General features: G+C 38.3%; 1 protein-coding gene across 1 annotated transcript; it reads right to left on the reverse strand.

The window, feature by feature from the left end:
- Positions 1 to 378: 378 nt before the first annotated feature.
- Positions 379 to 17,777, reverse strand: LOC127451410 (ubiquitin carboxyl-terminal hydrolase 12-like). The gene is made up of 9 exons (XM_051716117.1): positions 17,595 to 17,777; positions 16,187 to 16,267; positions 15,660 to 15,873; positions 13,497 to 13,768; positions 12,866 to 12,942; positions 12,696 to 12,779; positions 12,178 to 12,375; positions 10,752 to 10,830; positions 379 to 3,861 (listed from the first exon to the last, which is right to left on the reverse strand). Exons 1-9 carry the CDS (start codon positions 17,640 to 17,642, stop codon positions 3,760 to 3,762), a joined length of 1,155 nt encoding a protein of 384 aa, XP_051572077.1. The 5' UTR covers positions 17,643 to 17,777; the 3' UTR covers positions 379 to 3,759.
- Between the last annotated feature and the right edge of the window lie 1,066 nt (positions 17,778 to 18,843).

Raw genomic sequence — 18,843 nt, forward strand, 5'->3', positions numbered from 1 at the left:
TAACTTTTGACCATTTCGAGAACATGCTCTGAACTCAGAAACATGTCATCATTGAACCACAAGGGGGTGATATTTACTGATGTTCAGCTTCAACAGAACATTTCTTTCTTAGACTTTGAAGCCAGGCCTTCTTTGCCTACAACCTGAAGTGTAGTTTTGCAATACTTCTACTATATTATGAATCTCATTTTTAAAAGACATCACAATTACCTTGCAAAAGCCTAAACAGCCCAATGAAATGGTTAATATCACTAAATAGGACCAGCATATTTTAGTTATCTACCTGAAAGAGATTACATCATCGCAATCTATGATTGCTTAAAGACACATGTACTGTACAGTTTTATTTCATCATTAAGAAACAGAGACACCTTGAGGTGATTGGTGTTTATGTTTGTTTTTATTAGGGACAGGTTGATCCAGTCCCATCTTTCATCCACACTGTCCACTCCACTCCAAAACCAGAACATTCACCTGGTTTATAATTTGTACATTGCTTTATCAAAAGTGCACTTTTTTTTTTCTCTCAAAACCAGTTTGGAATAAACATTGTTACACAATGTTCGGGGAAGGGATGGGGATGATACACAAAACTAATGCCACTCCAAATTCTACCTGAATGTTTGCATGACATAGCATTTGATTGTTTTCATCTCATGCCTTTATGTAGTTTTCTGTCTGTCTGCTAATGCCAAAATTAGCTAACAACCTGGGTATTGTTACTGTGATGAATGCATAAATGTTTCTATAACTATAAACAACTTCATAATGTGTGTTTCTTTTTTTTTTCTTTCTTTTTTTTTGGGGGCATTAATCGGATCATTCCAAGCAAACGTCATCACCCTTCTATTTCTGCTTCAACAATCCCTGGCTTATGTCCAAATAAAGGACTGATTCGCAAAATAATAAAAAAAAAAGAGAATGTCAAAGAAAAGTTTATATAACATTTATAATTATTAAACATAAATAAAGATATAAAAAAAGACCCAAATAAATGTTCCTTCCCCCATAACAACTAATCACAAACCAATTTAAAAAAATAAAATATCCAGTTAACTCTGCATGGAGAAGCCTTATTCAAATGTAAAGACACAACTACTTACATAGCATGTGTAAATGTGTAGTTCAGCTCAACCGACAGCATTTGTGGCATAATGTTGATTACCACAAAAAAACAATTTTGACTTGTCCCTCCTTTTCTTTATATATAAAAAACAATTAAATAAAGCAAAAATGGAGGTTACAGTGAGGCACTTACAATGGAAGTGAATGGGGCCAATGTTTGGAGGGTTTAAAGGCAGAAATGTGAAGCTTATCATTTTACAAAAGCACATTAATTCCTTCGTTAAAACTCGTGTATTATTTAAGCTGTAAGGTATTAAATCGTCAGTTTTAACAGTCATTTTAGGATTTGTTGACATTACACAATCATGGCAACGAAGTTGTAAAATTGGATATAACTTTACACAGAAATCGCTAGTAAGTGATTTTATCACACTAAAATCATGTTAACACACATATTGTTTATGTATTGTGGCTATACTTTTAAAACAGTGAGTATTTCAACGTTTACAGATTGGCCCCATTCACTTCCATTGTAAGTGCCCCACTGTAACCCAGATTTCTGCATTTTTTTAAAGAAAGGGAGGGAGACAAGTCAAAATGTATTTTTGTGGTAACCAATATTATGCCACAAAATGCTGTCGATTGAGCTGAACTTGTACTGAACCCCGGATATTCCTTTAAGACAGGTCCACTGACCAGCAAAATGCTTACAACCTCTTTACAGTCACTGGTGCCTTGTTTATAAGCCCTTTATACATGCTTTATAACAATTTTAAGAGTTGTTATCCCATGCATGTACTGATTCAAAGTAGACATATGGAATAATAATCAGCAGCACTGTCAGTTATGACCCCTCACAGATTAAAGCGCATTCTTGTCAAACAATCAATCAAATAAAACCAGTGTAGCTCACACAGGAAACCTCTGATATAAAAATAAGATAGATATTTCATCCTCTAACCATCCATTTCAGTCAGAACTATTAGGTGGGAATAAAGTTAGGCTTGGAAAAATTTTTGTGGATGTCAAAACATTACGAAAACTGAAACTTCTGCCCGGTCTTACAAATTCCCTTGCTTGGTTTATTTTTCATTCAAAGTTTTACTAATCACAGGGTGGCTTATTTCGCTTGCAAATATTTACTAGCTGCGAGCCAATTGTGAGAAGTGTCTCATCCTACATAAGCACTTTTGGACCCACAAATGAGAAACAACACACTTTAAAAGACTTTAAACTATCTGACCACTGCCGAGTAGTTATGCATATTTGAGAAGGTCACAGCTGAAACCTGACACATACAAACAGACTTAAACTGCATTTCAGCATACTGTTGTGCTTTACTTGTCATCTAGGGCTATGTTCAGTTTAAACATTATTGATTAAAAGGGCAGAGGAGAAGACAATCGAGATCTAGGGAAGAGTTATTTACATTACACCGAATAGATGCAGCCAATTCAATCTACCTACTGACTCACAAGTCGCCATAATGGAGTGTATAATAGAGCCCTAGTCGAAACAAGTATGTTTGAATTATCCAACATTTCTATTGTTAAAAGGGCAAAACTGAATGAGTCAGCAATAATCTTAAACAATCTCACAGCAGTGCCACAGTGTTAATGAAATATGACTGGAAATGTATGCAGCTTTTGGTTTCAATATAACAGCCATTAATGGGCTCCAACTCATATTCAGAATACTATAAAGCCCAAATTTCTATTTCCATCTCTACAGTTAGTGCACCATTAAGTGTGTGCTATATGACACAATCAAATCCAAGCTTTACGCTCACTTGCAGTGCACTGGCAGAATGTTTTACATTCAATGAATACTGAAAGAGCATTCATAAGCAAAGATACATCCTTTACACACACTCCCTGTTCTGATACCCACAGAGCACCCATTACTCCACGGTCTTGTCTTCAAAAGCCCTACGTAACATTATTTGTGAACTTCTTGACATACAAATGCTTATCCTCTTCAAGATTATTAAAACCCTATCAGGTTTATCTATTAAGGTAGAGCAGCTCTACATTGCTCAGTTACAACAGTAACAACATGAGTTATTTGTTCTGTCGCAAATACAACACATTTATAACTAGCTGGTTGCCTGGTTTCACGGATAGCGTGATGTGCAATTTTTGACATTGCAGTTGAACATACGTGGAGAGTTTTTGTTGTAGGGTGAAGAACCATTGTGCGAGTTTCTGGATTGACCAAGAGATTGTGGCAAAATATAGATCATGATACATACACGATAAATGTGATGCAGAAAAGTGAACCCTATCATCAAGCTACCTCAATCAAAATTAATCTTGTTACTGTGTGGTGGGAAAAAAAGTTTGTACAGTGTCCTTTCTCAGGTCTTCGAGACGTACATGTAGCTCATTTCACAACTGTGTATATGTGCGTTTGTGTGTGCTGCACAACACAAAGCAGGCGAGTGAGACGACTGCTAACCAGACGGCGATTACTTCTGCCTGCCAATGCTGTGTCCAGGTCACTCTGGCATCAACTGCTCCTATCTGGGGCCTGACTGATGCTCTGGTTCACTGATAAGCCTGGATGAAAAGGGACTTGACTGAGAGGGATGGAGTAGGGGGCCGAGCAGTATCAACAAAGCCCAAGCCTCCCATTCTGCCTGATCCTGTCCCTCACAAATCACACCCTCCCATTCTGTCAGTCACTCCCACTGGCTCAGTCTCTAGACTGGTAAAAGAGTATGTACCCTGACTCAGAGTTTTTGGAGATGTCCGATGTCAGACCGTAGAATTCCTCAATTGCTTGGGCATCTATTTTCTGTGGGGAAAAAAAAAGAATACATTACTGGATGTTGAAGGAATAGTTCACCCAAAAATGTGAAAATTTGCTGATAATTTACTCACCCTCAGGCCATGCAAGATGTATATGACCTTCTTTCTTCATCAGAACAGGATTTAAGATTTTTAGGAAAGTATCCTTGGTTTCTAACCTAACCCTAACCCTAACCCATCCAATGCAAGTGAATGGACACCAATTTTTGAGAGTCCAAAAAGCACACTTAGTCAGCATCAAAGTAATCCACACGACTCCAGTCGATTAAGTAATGTCTTCTAAAGTTAAGCGATATGTTTGTGTGAAAAACAAAACGCTAATTAAAATGTTTTTAACTTTAAATCGGCGCTTCTGCCAGCTCTCTGTAGCTGTTTGAATTGACCTAACTCTCGTGTGAAGTACACAAAGTACTCTGTGGTAAACAGAACGGAACTTCTGAATTCTCACGTGAACGTGCCAACGTGATGACGTCACACGACAGCGACGTGAGGCATTCAGTGTTTACAGGAAGCAATTTTTTAAAAGTGAATAAAGCTTTAATTAGCGATTAGTTTTTCAAACAAATGTATCGATTCACTTCAGAAGATATTACATGATCAGAGGGAGTCGTGTGGATTACTTTGATGCTGACTAAGTGTGCTTTTTGGACCGTCATTGGTGTCCATTCACTTGCATTTGGATGAAGCTAAAAACCAGGGATACTTTCCTAAAAATCTTAAATCCTGTTCTGATGAAGAAAGAAGGTCATATACATCTTGCATGGCCTGAGGGTGAGTAAATTATCAGCAAATTTTTGTTTTTAAGGAAAACTTAAAGAATCAGTTGCTTTAATAACTGACTTAAGTAACAGTTCAACTGAAATTGAAAATGTGCCTCGATTCAAAGCTTAAAAAAAGAACCCAAAAGTATCCAAAAATGTATCCACTGTGCGATATTACCAGTCTTCTGAAGACATATGTCAGGGTTTGGTGAGAAACAACTTTTAAGTGAGGCACTATAGTATCAACTAAAGCAGAGTATTAACACAGATTTCCCAAATTAATTCTAGATTGAAGATTGTGGAGTTCGATATGAGTCAGATTAATTTATATTCAGTTATAATTTCCATTTTGTTTACATATGAAAGAATTCTCTCTCAGCTAATGGTGTTAATTATACATGGGACTTTTAACTACATTTATTAAAAATAAATTTTTGTCTCTTTATGGACTGCTGTCTTTTCATCGGTTTGGGATCGCCTTCAGTGTTGGTCTGAATATTTATCTCCATTTGGCTACCCCACCAGCCTAACCTGCCTTCGCCACCTTGTTACCCGGCAAACTCTGGTTTATCCGTGAATAATTGGACACTTTCTCGCTCGTCGCTGGTTGTTTTGTGGGCCAGATTGGAGCCCTAAACAGGCTGCTTGATCTCTGCCTCGTCTGCTCTGGGTGTGCTGGCTAACACGGACACTAAATCTTGTCCAGATGGGCTGGTAATGATGGATTATTTTTTGCCGCTCGCTCTAGCTTGTTGGAGTTTTATGAGTGATCTTCACCATCCGCAGCTGATAACGCGCTGCTTTGCACCGGACACAGGCAGTCTTATTTTTCACAATATGGTCTTTATTTACTCATCCATGGATTTACATCACTTGAATTCCTCATATCGTCTTCCTGCTGGAATTTATAATCAGTGTGCTGCCCTAGGAATTACACATCATCCACGGTATGTACATCGAGGATCTCGGCGTAATTTGAGCAAGAGGGTGTCGGTTGTTTCCCCGGACAATTACAACATATCGGTAATTTGGTCTTTATCTCGCCGCATCCTCGCCTGGTGTTGAGAATCAGAGAGTGAATCATGAATATCTCAGTGTGCTGAAGTATTCAACCACTAACTCTGGTAAGATTACGGAGCCTCTCACAATAAAGATGGCCTTAGTGAATGCAAGGTCGATTTCAAACAAAGACTTTTTTATGTCACACTCATTAGACTTTTTATTTGTTACTGGGACCTGGCTTAACTCTGGTGACTTCACCTCTCTCTGCAAACTTTCCCCCCCGGACTGTGCTTTCTTCAGCTCTCCAAGGCTTTCTGGACATGGCGGTGTCATTACCACTCCTTTCAGAAAAACATTTCAAGTGTAAAATTCTGCCTAAGGATATGTTTTCGAGTTTTGAGGTACAGTTAATAAAGATCAACAGCATGGGTCCTGTTCTATGTGCATTAGTGTACAGGCCTCCAAAATTCAATAAGGACTTTATTCATAAATGTTCTGAGTTTCTCTCTGACATTGTTTCTCGCTGTGATAGACTGTTGATTCTCAGGGATTTCAACATCCACCTTTGTTGTCCATCTTCACATTTGGTAAAATATTTGTTATACCTTGTGGAAACCCTGAATCTCACACAATCAGTCTGTGGCCCTACTCATAATTGGGGTCATACACTTGATCTGCTGATGTCTTATGGTTTTTCTGCTACTAATCTGGAGATTTGTTGCTATTTCAGACCATTTTCCAGTTGTGTTTGAATCTGTTTTTTCATGTTCTTCACCTACTATTCCTCAGCCTCTACGCTACTCTCTGTCTATTCACTCTTCTACTGCCAGTCTATTTTTAGATTATTATCAGTTTCACTTTACAGATACTCTCTCTAATGATATGGGTGCAGAGGAGCTGGTTGAGGTTTTTAACAAATCATGTTCCTTTATTCTTGATTCCGCTCTTAAGCCCGGGAAAGTTAAGGGTGTCACTCAGCCTTGGTTAAATGACTCCACCTGCTCTCTCAGACAAGAGTTCAGAAAGGCAGAGCATAAGTGGAATAAAGATAAACTCCAGATTTCATATGATTTATTAAAGGCATGTCTTATCAGTTATCAAAGATCAGTGAAAGAGGCTAAATCAAAGTTCCTCTAAATTAAATTCCGAAAATTCAAACATGCCTAAAGTACTGTTTAAAACTATTGATTCGGTGCTAAATCCTTCTTTGGTTGCCTGTCCTGATCCATATCTTGAGACCTGTGAGAATTTTTTTGATAATAAAATCAAAGATATTAAGTCATCCATTAAGCCCTTAAAATTTAATCCACCTCTGGTATATCCTCCGCTCAGTTATTTAACTTGCTTTCAACCAGTCTCTTCAGCCCAGCTAATTGATTTAGTTTTAAAGTGGAAGTGTTCAAGTTGTAAGACAGATGTTATTCCTGCATGTCTTTTCAAAGATGTCTTTGAAACTGTAAACTCAAATGTGACAGCTATCATTAATAGCTCTCTAATAAATGGAGTAGTACCTACTAGTAAATCATCTCGATCCAACTGTGCTCAATAACTATTTCCAAATTGCCTTTCATTTCAAAGCTCTTGGAGAGAGTTGCGTATTCCCAGCTATATTCTCATTTGAATTTTTTTAATATTTTAGACATTTTCCAGTCTGGCTTCAGAACTTTACATAATACTGAATCCACACTGTTGAAGGTCACTAATGATATTTTACGTTCACTGGATCATATGCAGTTTTGGTTTTATTGGATCTTAGCGCTCCATTCGATACTATTAATCATAATATTCTGTTAAATCGTTTGGAGAGTGTGGTTGGCATTCAGGGTGTGGCCCTGCAGTGGTTGGCCTCTTGAGAGATAGGTCCTTGTCTGTGAACATAGGAAATTTTTCCTCTACATCGGCCCGCTTATCTTGTGGTGTGCCCCAGGGGTCCATTTTGGGCCCTTTACTTTTCTCCCTCTATATGCTGCCCCTGGGCTCTGTTTTTCAAAAATATAATATCTCTTATCATTGCTACGCTGACGATTCCCAGTTTTATTTACCGGTCAGGCCAGACAGTAGCTGCCCTTTTGAAGAGCTCTCCAAATGTCTTGAGGACATCAAATGTTGGATGGCAAACAATTTTTGCAGTTAAATGAAGGCAAAACTGAAGTTATTATTTTAGGCTCTTCCAGGCCCTTTCCTGCCCTTAAAGCACAGTTAGGTTCTCTTTCCTCCAACATTCAAAAGCATGTCAAAAATCTTGGGGTTATTTTTGACATCTTTAATTTTTGACAAACAAATCAGTGCCGTTGTTAAGGTAGGGCTCTTTCATCTAACAGTTTCTCTCTCAAAAAGACCAAGAAATTGTGATCCATGCTTTTATAACATCACGGCTGGATTACTGCAATTCACTATATATCGGTCTGCCTCAATCTGCTATATCTTGTCTGCAGATCATTCGAAAAGGGGCAGCTAGATTTTTAACTGGGATTAAAAAGAGGGATCACATTTCCCCTGTATTAGCTTCTCTACACTGGCTTCGCATTAAGTTCAGAATTGATTTTAAAATTGCTGTCTTTGTGTACAAGGCCCTTTTTGGCCTTGCACCTAAATATATTAGTGACCTTCTGCACTCTTACTCTCCTCCAAGTATGCTCAGATCAGGTAATCAGCTTATTTTATCTGTCCCCCGTCCACGCTGCAAGTCAAAGGGTGATGGGAAAAATTTGGAATATCCTGCCCTTTCATGTAAGGTCTGCACCATCTTTAGCTATTTTCAAAACTGCCCTTAAATCTTATTTTTATTCATTGTCTTTTGATACTATTTAATGTACTGTTTGCTGATCAGTACTTTATTTATTTTTTATGTAAAGGTTGCAATTTTACTATATATTGTTTGGTTGTTTTTATGTTTTATTTGTAAATTGTACAGCACATTAGATCAACCTCTGTTGTTTTTAAATGTGCTTTATAAATAAAGTTTGATTTGACTTGACTTGACATGTCAGTTAGAGTGCTTTTCCAGTCTGAGTGGGCAGTACTTGGCCAATGTAAGCTGCTATAGTTCCCAGACATTTGCCTCTGTAGACAAAGGTCTGGCTATACGAGACTAGGCTGGACATAACATCGGCTCAAACAATGGCATGAGTTGGAGGAGGGACAACCTGCTTGTCTGAGCAATGGTAGTTGAATGGGAGAGTTTGAAACTAGCTTGAAAACAGTAATTATTTTGCAATCATGTATTACACTTCTCCTTAGTGACTTTGAAGGATCTGGTAACAATCTGAAAAAATTCAAAATGCTGTAAATCACAGCAATACAAAGTGGAAAATATAATAAGCTAGAATGAGTGCTATAGGTCCATAGTACTATATTTAATGAGCAAACATGGTTTATTTCCCTTAGTATACATAAAGGACAATTTAGGGTGCTAACTGACAAAATACGAACTGACAAGCAGAGAGAACTTTAACTATGGAAATTTCCCACTCCTGCGAACTCTCATGTCTCTATTTCCAGATGTGAGTTCGGGAAGACATCAGATAAAGATAAAAACACATCACTTTAGCATGTAACTGAGCTAGGCACTTCTCCATCAGCCCTCCATTTGACATCCATGTTATTCAGAGCGACTTACACAACCACAGTTTTCATGTTCTGAGAAGCAACTGAAAGTTTGTGTTCACAACATGCATGTAAATATTTGACTGGGTAACCATGTAGAAGAGTGGACATGTCATCTGTGTACAAAGACAAAACCACTTTATATTACAAATCTATGTGTTGGTGGTGGAAACTCTGCCTCAATGTAAACACTTTCTCAAGTATTCACAGGTATGCTTTTAAGCCAGTAGGTTAAAACATATCTCAGACTAAACAATCAAGGGTCTAGACCTCAAGAGGAGGTAATGGAAAGATGGTGCCGGGTCACAATATGTATAGCATTCTTTCTAGAATGCTTCAACAAAAATGGCTCAACATAAAAATGAGACTCAACTTTCTATTTCAGGTTTAGTAAATTTTGCCAATGTTTCAGGAAGGAAAACTTGCCAAATTAATGCAGGAATCTTAGATCTTGGTCTTAACACTGTCTCACTATTTCTATAAAAGTTCACATCATTCAGAGAAACTCAAAGTATTTAGGTCAATGTGAGGATGATTCCAGACAAGCACTTTGTGAGGCAGAAAACACTAGCAGCTAATTCCTTGACAGGCAGGGTTAATAGATGTATGGAGTGCTAGTCATCCAGAGTACACATACTCCGAGCTGCAATCATATATTCGTTAAAATGGTAAATGCAAGTGAAAATGCTACTTTTGCAACCCCAGCTCGAAGAACCCATCAATTTTGCTGAACTGAAACTGATGCTTTAAGGCCTTGGATGTTTTTTTTTAGATGCTTCTGCTTTCTTTATTCTCTTATTATCAAAGAAAATTAAAAGGACAATTCCAAGTTAAATACAAAATGACTTGTCTCTAAGCTTGTATAAATTAAAAAATTTTTTTAAAAAATTAAAAAAAAAAAAAAAAAAATCAGGGTATAGTGATGTATTACAATGGAAGTCTATAGGGTACCAGTAGGTTTAAAAACAGAAATATGAAGCTTGTTAAAGCACTCATTATTCATACTCCTAATTTATCTTTAAAATAAATGTTTATTCAAATTTGAGCATCCTTTTGAGGTGGGACTGCACTTCTATGTGGATGAACTTCTGGCTATGCGTTACCAATGTAATTCCTATAGTTTTGTTAGATTAAAAAGTGCTTTAAAAGAGATATCCTAGCACAGATATCAGGTTGAAGTTACAAGGTTTTCTGGCTTTGCAGGAATAAGTTGAGATTTTGGATTATAAATTTGTTGTGTTATGGTCATACTATCAGAACAATATAACAGTTTCATGTTTTAAAGGTTTTTTTTTGTTTGTTTTTTTTTCCAGTGCTGTGCATTAACTACATAGACTGACATTGTAAGACCATCACTGTTCATGTTTTTATTTTGTTTTTACAAACTGAGGAACAAGTCAACATTATAAAATACCCTTAAAGAATAAGTTATTAAATTTATAATTTATCAAATATACCATTCAGCATACCAAGGGATACCAAGGTACCAAGGGATATTCTGACTCACCTCTACAATGTCATCATCAAACAGAAGCCAGAAGCCATGACTCTTCACTATAGTGATATAATGACCTCGATTTGGACCACTACAAAAGATAGAAAACAACAACAACATATGATGGACTGAAACAAAGGACAGTAGAAATATTAGGGCTGTGATTAAATTATAATCATTACTATATTTACTTTACACTTTGTCTCAAAGGAATTGATTAGTCATCATTTATTTTAATTATTTTAATATGTACATGTTAAAATGTTCGGGTTTTTTATGAAGATAATTACACACATTTTTACAGGTGTAAATCTTTGATGCAAGTACATGTCTACATGCCATAAAGTCAGTGGAAATTCTGTAATTTAAATCTTCTGCCGTTTTCCATTTTTTTATAATAAGATCAAATCAGTAGATTAAATTCATATCAAGATTTATTGGCAAGATAATCTTAAAGGTGCTGTAAGTGATTATAGTGTTCTGAAGCTTTCCCGTGTCTGAGCCATTTAATTAGCCACGACCCCTCATTCCAAAACCCCGCCTTCCAAAGATAATTTTGAGACCAAAACCGACCAAAAGAGCAGCACTGTTTATTTCTGTGGCTGTCAAATTCAAAAGTGGCACAATAGCGCCCTCAACATACAAACATTATGAATCATAGCCTCAATGATCCGCTTCAAATACAACACTATGAGTACGAGCAATTATTGACTGGTGAAAAGCATCAATGTCCACGGACACATTTTTGTTTCCCGTTTACAAAGCCTACAACTGTTACAGAGACCAGTGAGGTATCTCAGGACACTTATTTCATTAATATCTTTAAGGGAATAGGAACACTTTTGCATACTTTCCATGAAAAAAAATCACATACAGCACCTTTAAGTGTACATTGCCAATGCATTATTAGACACTACACATACAGATTTAAAACAAATTGAATGCTGAAGTTTAATTTGCTGAAGTTTAAAATTTCAAAACTATAATTTTTTCTGGCTGCAGTTCAGTCTCTATAGCACGGTTTGGTTTCGTTTAAACTGGTTCAGATGACAGTGAGAGAGTGTTTTCGGATAATGCGAAGAGATATGGCAGCCTGCCCGTATCTCTCCCACAACTGGCTAACCACTTGCGGGTGAAGTCTCCATTCTCTGTACAGTAAATCCGCTCCTGTGTTTATTATACCCAGGACATGCGTTGCACGTAATAAATAGGTGTGCACTGCTCCACACAATCAGTTTCTGTGCTAGGATGTGCAGTCGAGTCAAGCATGTACCTCCCGGGAATGTATATATGACAATTTTAGCCACAGGAAGTGGGGAATATATTAGTGATGTTTCAGGAAGTAAAAAACAAATACTGCATTGATTGCATTTGTTTTTTTTACATTAATGTAAACTACCCGATGGCCTTGTCTGCCATTTTAAAAGCAGAACCCTACCTCCCACAGTGCACCACTACTGCCACTAGGTCGTACAATCGGTCGGGGTTCGTGGCATCCCCAGAGGTGTTGAAGAGCCTCAGCTCCAGAGGGAAGACCACGCGGTAGGAGAGCTTGGTGTAGCGATGAAGCTGGTCCATATACTTAAAGCGCTTTAGGTGCAGGGCAAGGATCATTGGTAATTTCTTCACCCGCATCCTGTAAGGAAGAAGAGCGACATGATTGATTATTTTAAATTGAAATTCCACCTCCATTCTCAGGCTGCTTTTTATTTACCCACTTCCTGAGCAACTGTATTGTAAAATGCTCCAGGATAAAAACACTTCTACTGGTGCATAGATTCCACACACTAATGCAATGAGGAACAGTAATCCCTATTATATGCATTCAAGAAGGAGGGATATACTACATGGAAAGGTAAGGATTTGGTCTATAGCATCAATCTTACAATAGTTGATGTGAAAAATCAAAGCAAATAAGCCTCAGGGATAAGAGGCCTGTCTACTGCAACTCTTTACCTTTTCTGAGCCTCCTGTTTACTTCTGCATTGCTCACAGTAGTACTTGTATTCACTACATAAGGTCTCTGTGTTGCTGAAACCCCTGTCAATGCAGAGAGAATATGTTAACCTTCCACAAACATTAATGAACATTGTTGTTGCAGTTATGTGTGAGGTCTGTGGCCTTACCTAAGACAGTGTGTGATGGAGGTATTCTGCTCCACATCTACCGAGAGGTCCAGGAAGTCCTCATCTTTACTGCTCACCTAGGGACATGAACAGAAGAGCTCACCAGTCATACAATCTTAATGCATCTGTTCTAACAGGTAATTTTGCTACGTACATTTAAGACACCAAGAAATGTAAACTTGTAAGAAATGTTAAACTCCACGTCTGTTACATAACTAAAGCCTAATATAAAAAAAGGGATGAGCCCTTCTATATGTCCTGGCTGAACTTCCCGTTTCAATAGGAAATGGGCCAATACAGGGAAGAAAATTGCTCTCATCAAGCGATTTCATGGGGTCATTTAATTTAAAACACAGATTTCAGATTTCATATCAGCTGGGAAAGTTACTAACACATTCTACAATCAAAACATTTAAAAAATGTCTAAGTGCTGTGACGCACTGTTCAGAACTGTCCTCCATCCAAATCCACACAATCTTCCAAACTCAGATGAGTCAAATGCTCAGGGCAAATCACATGGTCACAATAACTCCATTTTCCCCACACTCTCACTTCCTATGCCAATATCTCATTAAGAAAAGCAAGAACCCCTTGAGAGTGCCTCTGACTCACTCCACCTCCTCTAACTCACCGCTTCACAGTTGAGGCAGCGTGTCTCATTGGTCAGTGTGCCTTGAAAGATCTCATGCACCCATGTCTGCTGGGTCTTTTCCCCTGTTTCACCCTCTCCTGTGCTGCTACTGCTTCCACCTACTCCTCCTCCTCCACCTGCACCGTTCTGCACCACCTTTCCATTCTGCTGTCTCTCTTGGCTCTTTTCCTCCTGTAGCAGGTCTGCAATGGTGTTGAGCAAGTAATTGAGGAATTCGTGTGCATCCTGCTGCATGTAGTTGTCAAACAACTCTGTAGGTAAGACATTGATAGCATTAGCAGTTGATTCTTTCCTGTACATCTTATACATAAACAGTGTGTATAAACTAGGGCTGGGTATCGCCTGGCACCTAACGATATGATATGCATTCGAAATATTGCGATATATCACAATATCATAATTTGACTCGATTACGAATCAATTCCAATTTCAGTTCCAATTAATTTGGGTATTTTTCAGTTACATACTGATGTCTGATGAAAAGCGTGTAGCTTGAAACATCAGGTTTTTGTCCCTTGGTGAGCTCATTAAATTGACTGGAAGGAACAGTGTGCCGACTGTACACAAACAGTATCATGAGAAAAAGTATCGCGATATATCGATAAAGCTAGAAAAACAATGCATGATGATTCAACCACATACACAGCATTTCATAACTCTCATTATTATTATTATTTGTTAACGCAAAATAATTCAAAGACAATATATGGACAACACTTCTTTATTACACCATCTTTTACACTTTTACACAGACTGACAAACTTTCAGTTTGAATCATTGGAACGAATGTTTCACTGAATGAATCACAGCGACTCACTCATTTGTCAAGAAAACACAGTAACATTTCTTGTATTTACACTGAAAGTTGAAGGGCGTTGATCTTATATTAAACTGGATTTATTCAACATCTATGCATCTATGTCTCCATTCAAAATGTTTATAAACATACTGGGCCATGTATATAATTTGTGTCACTATTCATAGAGCAAGGCTAAACAGTCTTTCTGTATTTAGCTACATCTTAAAAAAATATCAGTTCATGAATCTCTAAACACCTGCATAACATCTCCAACAACCCACATCAACAATCTGTCCAGGGTATCTGTCTGACTTTTTAAGACTATTTAACCCTTTAAGCTCGGATGGGCCCGCGGGACATTTTTGGACACTAGGATAAATTATTTTTGTAATTCTATAACTTTTGATTGCTTTGTTGTATCAACACAAAATTTTACTCAGTTACATGTAACATAATTGGGAACAAAACAAAAACAGTTTTTCTGAGCCACCTTATTTACACCCTGAGGCATATAATGTCAAATCAGAAAAATAAGAAAAAAGTAAATTTGTGATTTTTAAGCAGTTTCTTAGGCTGAGAGTCTAATAAAAAATAAAAAAAAATTTGAAAAGTTTTCTTTGGGATTTTCTCCCCAATTTAGAATGCCCAATCCCCAATGCGCTCCAAGTTCTCGTGGTGGCGTAGTGACTCGTCTCAATCCAGGTGGCGGAGGACGAATCTCAGTTGCCTCCGCGTCTGAGACTGTCAATCCGCGCATCTTATCAAGTGGCTTGTTGAGCGTGACACCGCGGAGACATAGCGCGTGTGCAGGCTCCACGCTATTCTCCACAGCATCCACGCACAACTCACCATGCGCCCCACCAAGAGTTAGAACCACATTATAGCGACCATGAGGAGGTTACCCCATGTGACTCTAACCGTCCCTAGCAACCAAGACCTGGCTGGAGTGACCGTGGATGCATTAAATCAAGAAATGTGCAGAATATGAGCTGCTCTCTGAAGGCAATTTATTTAGACACATGCAGGTATGAGAAATCTGTTATACCATAATAACTGCGATCGAGAGCCTGCAAAGACGCAAATTATACGTCATCACTAGCAGTTCACTTCTGCGATTTGGTACGACTGCATTCACATCAGCAGCGAACCTTACCAAAGTTCACATGAACCGTACCCCAGACCACCTTTTCAAGCAGACTCGGGTGCGGTTCACGGGTGTGCACCCGAGTTCGAAAAACAGCGTTCACATCATTCAAACGAACCGAACTTTGACGTAATTCGAACCAGGGTATGCACCAAAAGTGCTAGCGTGAAAGCACCCTTATTGCAGCAGCCTCTCTCACCATTTTCCTTCCTCAGCCGAGAGATGAACTTCTTTGGTGGAATGACTCCCACTTTCTTCTTCTGGGTTGCAATACTGTTGAACAGGTCAGCCAGGCAGGTAAGCAGGCTCTCTTTACGTCGTGGATGTATCTTATAGGCCAGTACTTTCTCCCGGAAGGGCCGGCAGAAGTACAGTGCCTGCAGCACTGAGTTACAGTAGCAGGTGTTGCCAAACTAAGAGACCAGATTGCAGTTGGACAAAGAACAGATCAAATAGTGATGATGTGGAAGGACACTTTATGACATACAAGCACATGTGATTGTATCAGATCTACCATTAATGCTTCAGATACGGTTAGCAATACCTTGCAAAATATGTAGAGTGGTTCTATTGTTTTTGCAGCCTTTTATGCATGCTTGCCAAATTTGCTATTTGCTAAGTGATGGTGTAAGCACATTATATTTAAAAGATTCCAGCTGCTTGATATGCCAAAGTCATCTTCTATTTATAGCATATTCACTGCCGTTGAGAATAATGTAAACTTACATTGACCAGCCCAAAGTAGTGTTCATTAACAGGGAACTGTTCCGGTCCAATCTCCTTTTCCAAAGCAGAGGCATTGGCGCCCTACAGAGAACAGAAATACCAATAACATTTATCTTTGCTCATGGGCTCTCCTTAATACAACAGCAAGAGTGCCCAGGAACCCCCAAAACCTTTTCTGAGACTAACAGCAACATCCTGTTTGTGGAGTGTGATGCCAGACTTGGCATTAACAGGACACATTTGCCAGGCAAGCATACTCATTAAGTTTCACCAGGGGAGAATATGAATGGTGGAGATGTTAGAAGTATCTGCATCTGAGGTTACAGTATGTGACTACACAAATGCTAAAAGGCCTACATAACACTGTGCTCTGTGTCTGTAAGTGATTTCTGGGAGGATAGAACTCCAGAGGGATCTGATTCATATATATTCATTTTCAGAAGATTTAAGCATTTAAAATCTGCAGCCTCTAGACCAGGGCTACTCAACTTCGGAAAGGTCAGGGGCCGCAAAGCTGGATCCCTATACCCTCAAGGGCCACACGCTTAATTTTTATGATTATATGTGATACACAAATATATATATATATATATTTGTGTATGTTCTTGCATGTCTGAATTGCATTCCTGCATACTGGAAGCACAATGAACAAGACAGAAGACATAAATCTATGTCTTATCTATATAAATGATAGGATAGCTACACAGTTATCAGTACCCCCAGGTTACTAAGGAAGTTGCTGCATAAACAACATCTGCTATTTGTAGCATTTATTGATTGCTATGAATAAATATGAAACTGTTCTGCTAAGTAAACACCCAAAAAATAACTAACATAGTGTACTGTAGTATTTTTAATACATATAGGAACACAGAATGCTCTCAGTGTGCATTACAAACCCTAAACTTTATTTTATGTACGAATAAATGCCAAATCTCCAGTTTAAAACATAAAAACGACACCACCAGCAGCAGCAGTGGAGCTATAGTCTAATGTATGACTTCGCCTGTATGGCCCCATGTCCATCCATTCCTCTTAATAAAACAATAATAAGCATGTTAAAAAGTGTCCTGAGGATTGATATTATCTGATGGAAAATCAGTCAGTGAACCGCCCGGCTTATCAAACATGGACAGTAGTGTGTGTTGTTCGCTAACATGCTAGGCTTATCAGTTGAGTTCCCCCTTGAGCAGAAAAACACATTATCTGTCAAAAAACTGTTTTAAGTCCATTTAACCACATCTCTGAACTTCTACTGCGTCTATCACCACAGACAGTGAGGTGTGCAAACTTTTTGTGCATGTGATGCCCTATCATGACACGGTTGTTTATCTGTTAGCAGGCTAATCCAAAGACAGGAGAGACGCAGTGGACAGGAAAACATTCGCTCACACGAATACAAACTCACCATCGTACAAATCGAGGCGATCTTTCGGACTGTCATCAGTATTTCCATCCGTCTGCCGCCATGTTGGACCGAACCCCTAACTGTGACAGCCGCACAGGCTGAATTTCCGGTGAATACTTGAGTCAGTCCAGCTCGTACTCGTAGCGGAATGAGGGAGTGTCGCCTCGCTCAGTTCAGCAGCTGCGCAGTACACACAGGTCCGGCTCGACTTTCCTCATCATACTACGGCGAAGGCTGTACTTATGCATATTAATTAGATAGTGCTGACGTAATCTTACTGGAGCGTCCAGGAAGCGCCTGGTCACGTAGCCTAATTAATATTCATGAACTGAGCCTTCGTCATAGTAAAATTCGTATTCATCTGCCTTCCTCATCCCCGCGCTGGTTTCTGTACCGATCATCTGACGACTGGAGAGACATGACATGTGTGTACACTTCGGTCGCCCTATATTTCTTTTGACCGATGTATATGCTTAATAGGTCAGAAGGAGACAGGAAAGGGAGAAGAAGCTTTGTTGCCAAGTATGCTTACACATACAAGGAATTTGTCTTGGTGACAGGAGCTTCCAGTGCACAAACAATACAAAACAGCAACGAGACATAGATAATAATAAAAAAAAATGATAAAAAATGGAATAAAAATAAATAAATAAATAAATAAAAATTGAATAGAAAATAAAGTATATATAGAATACACAATAAGACTATATATATATATATATATATATATATATATATATATATATATATATATATATATATACACACACACACACATACATTTTGTTTACAATTTCTTTAATAAAATGACAATTCACAACAAAGCAACTATAGCTAGACTGCAACACACAAACACACACACATACAGTAGTATATACTGTATGTATACTCACACACGTTAATATACACTCACTAAGTACTTTATTAGGTACACCTGTACGCCTACTTATTTATGCAATTATCTAATCAGCCAATCGTGTGGCAGCAATGCAGTGCATAAAATCATGCAGATACTGGTCATGAGCTTCAGTTAATGTTCACATCAACCATCAGAATGGGGAAATATTTGATCTCAGTGATTTTAACTGTGGCATGATTTTCAGTGCCAGACGGGCTGGTTTGAGTATTTCTGTAACTGCTGATCTCCTGGGATTTTCTCACACAGCAGTCTCTAGAGTTTACTCAGAACGGTGCGAAAAACAAAAAACATCCAGTGAGTGTCAGTTCTGTGGACGGAAATGCCTTGTTG

The sequence above is a fragment of the Myxocyprinus asiaticus genome, chromosome 2 (assembly GCF_019703515.2).
Source record: "Myxocyprinus asiaticus isolate MX2 ecotype Aquarium Trade chromosome 2, UBuf_Myxa_2, whole genome shotgun sequence".
Taxonomy (NCBI): Eukaryota; Metazoa; Chordata; class Actinopteri; order Cypriniformes; family Catostomidae; genus Myxocyprinus; species Myxocyprinus asiaticus.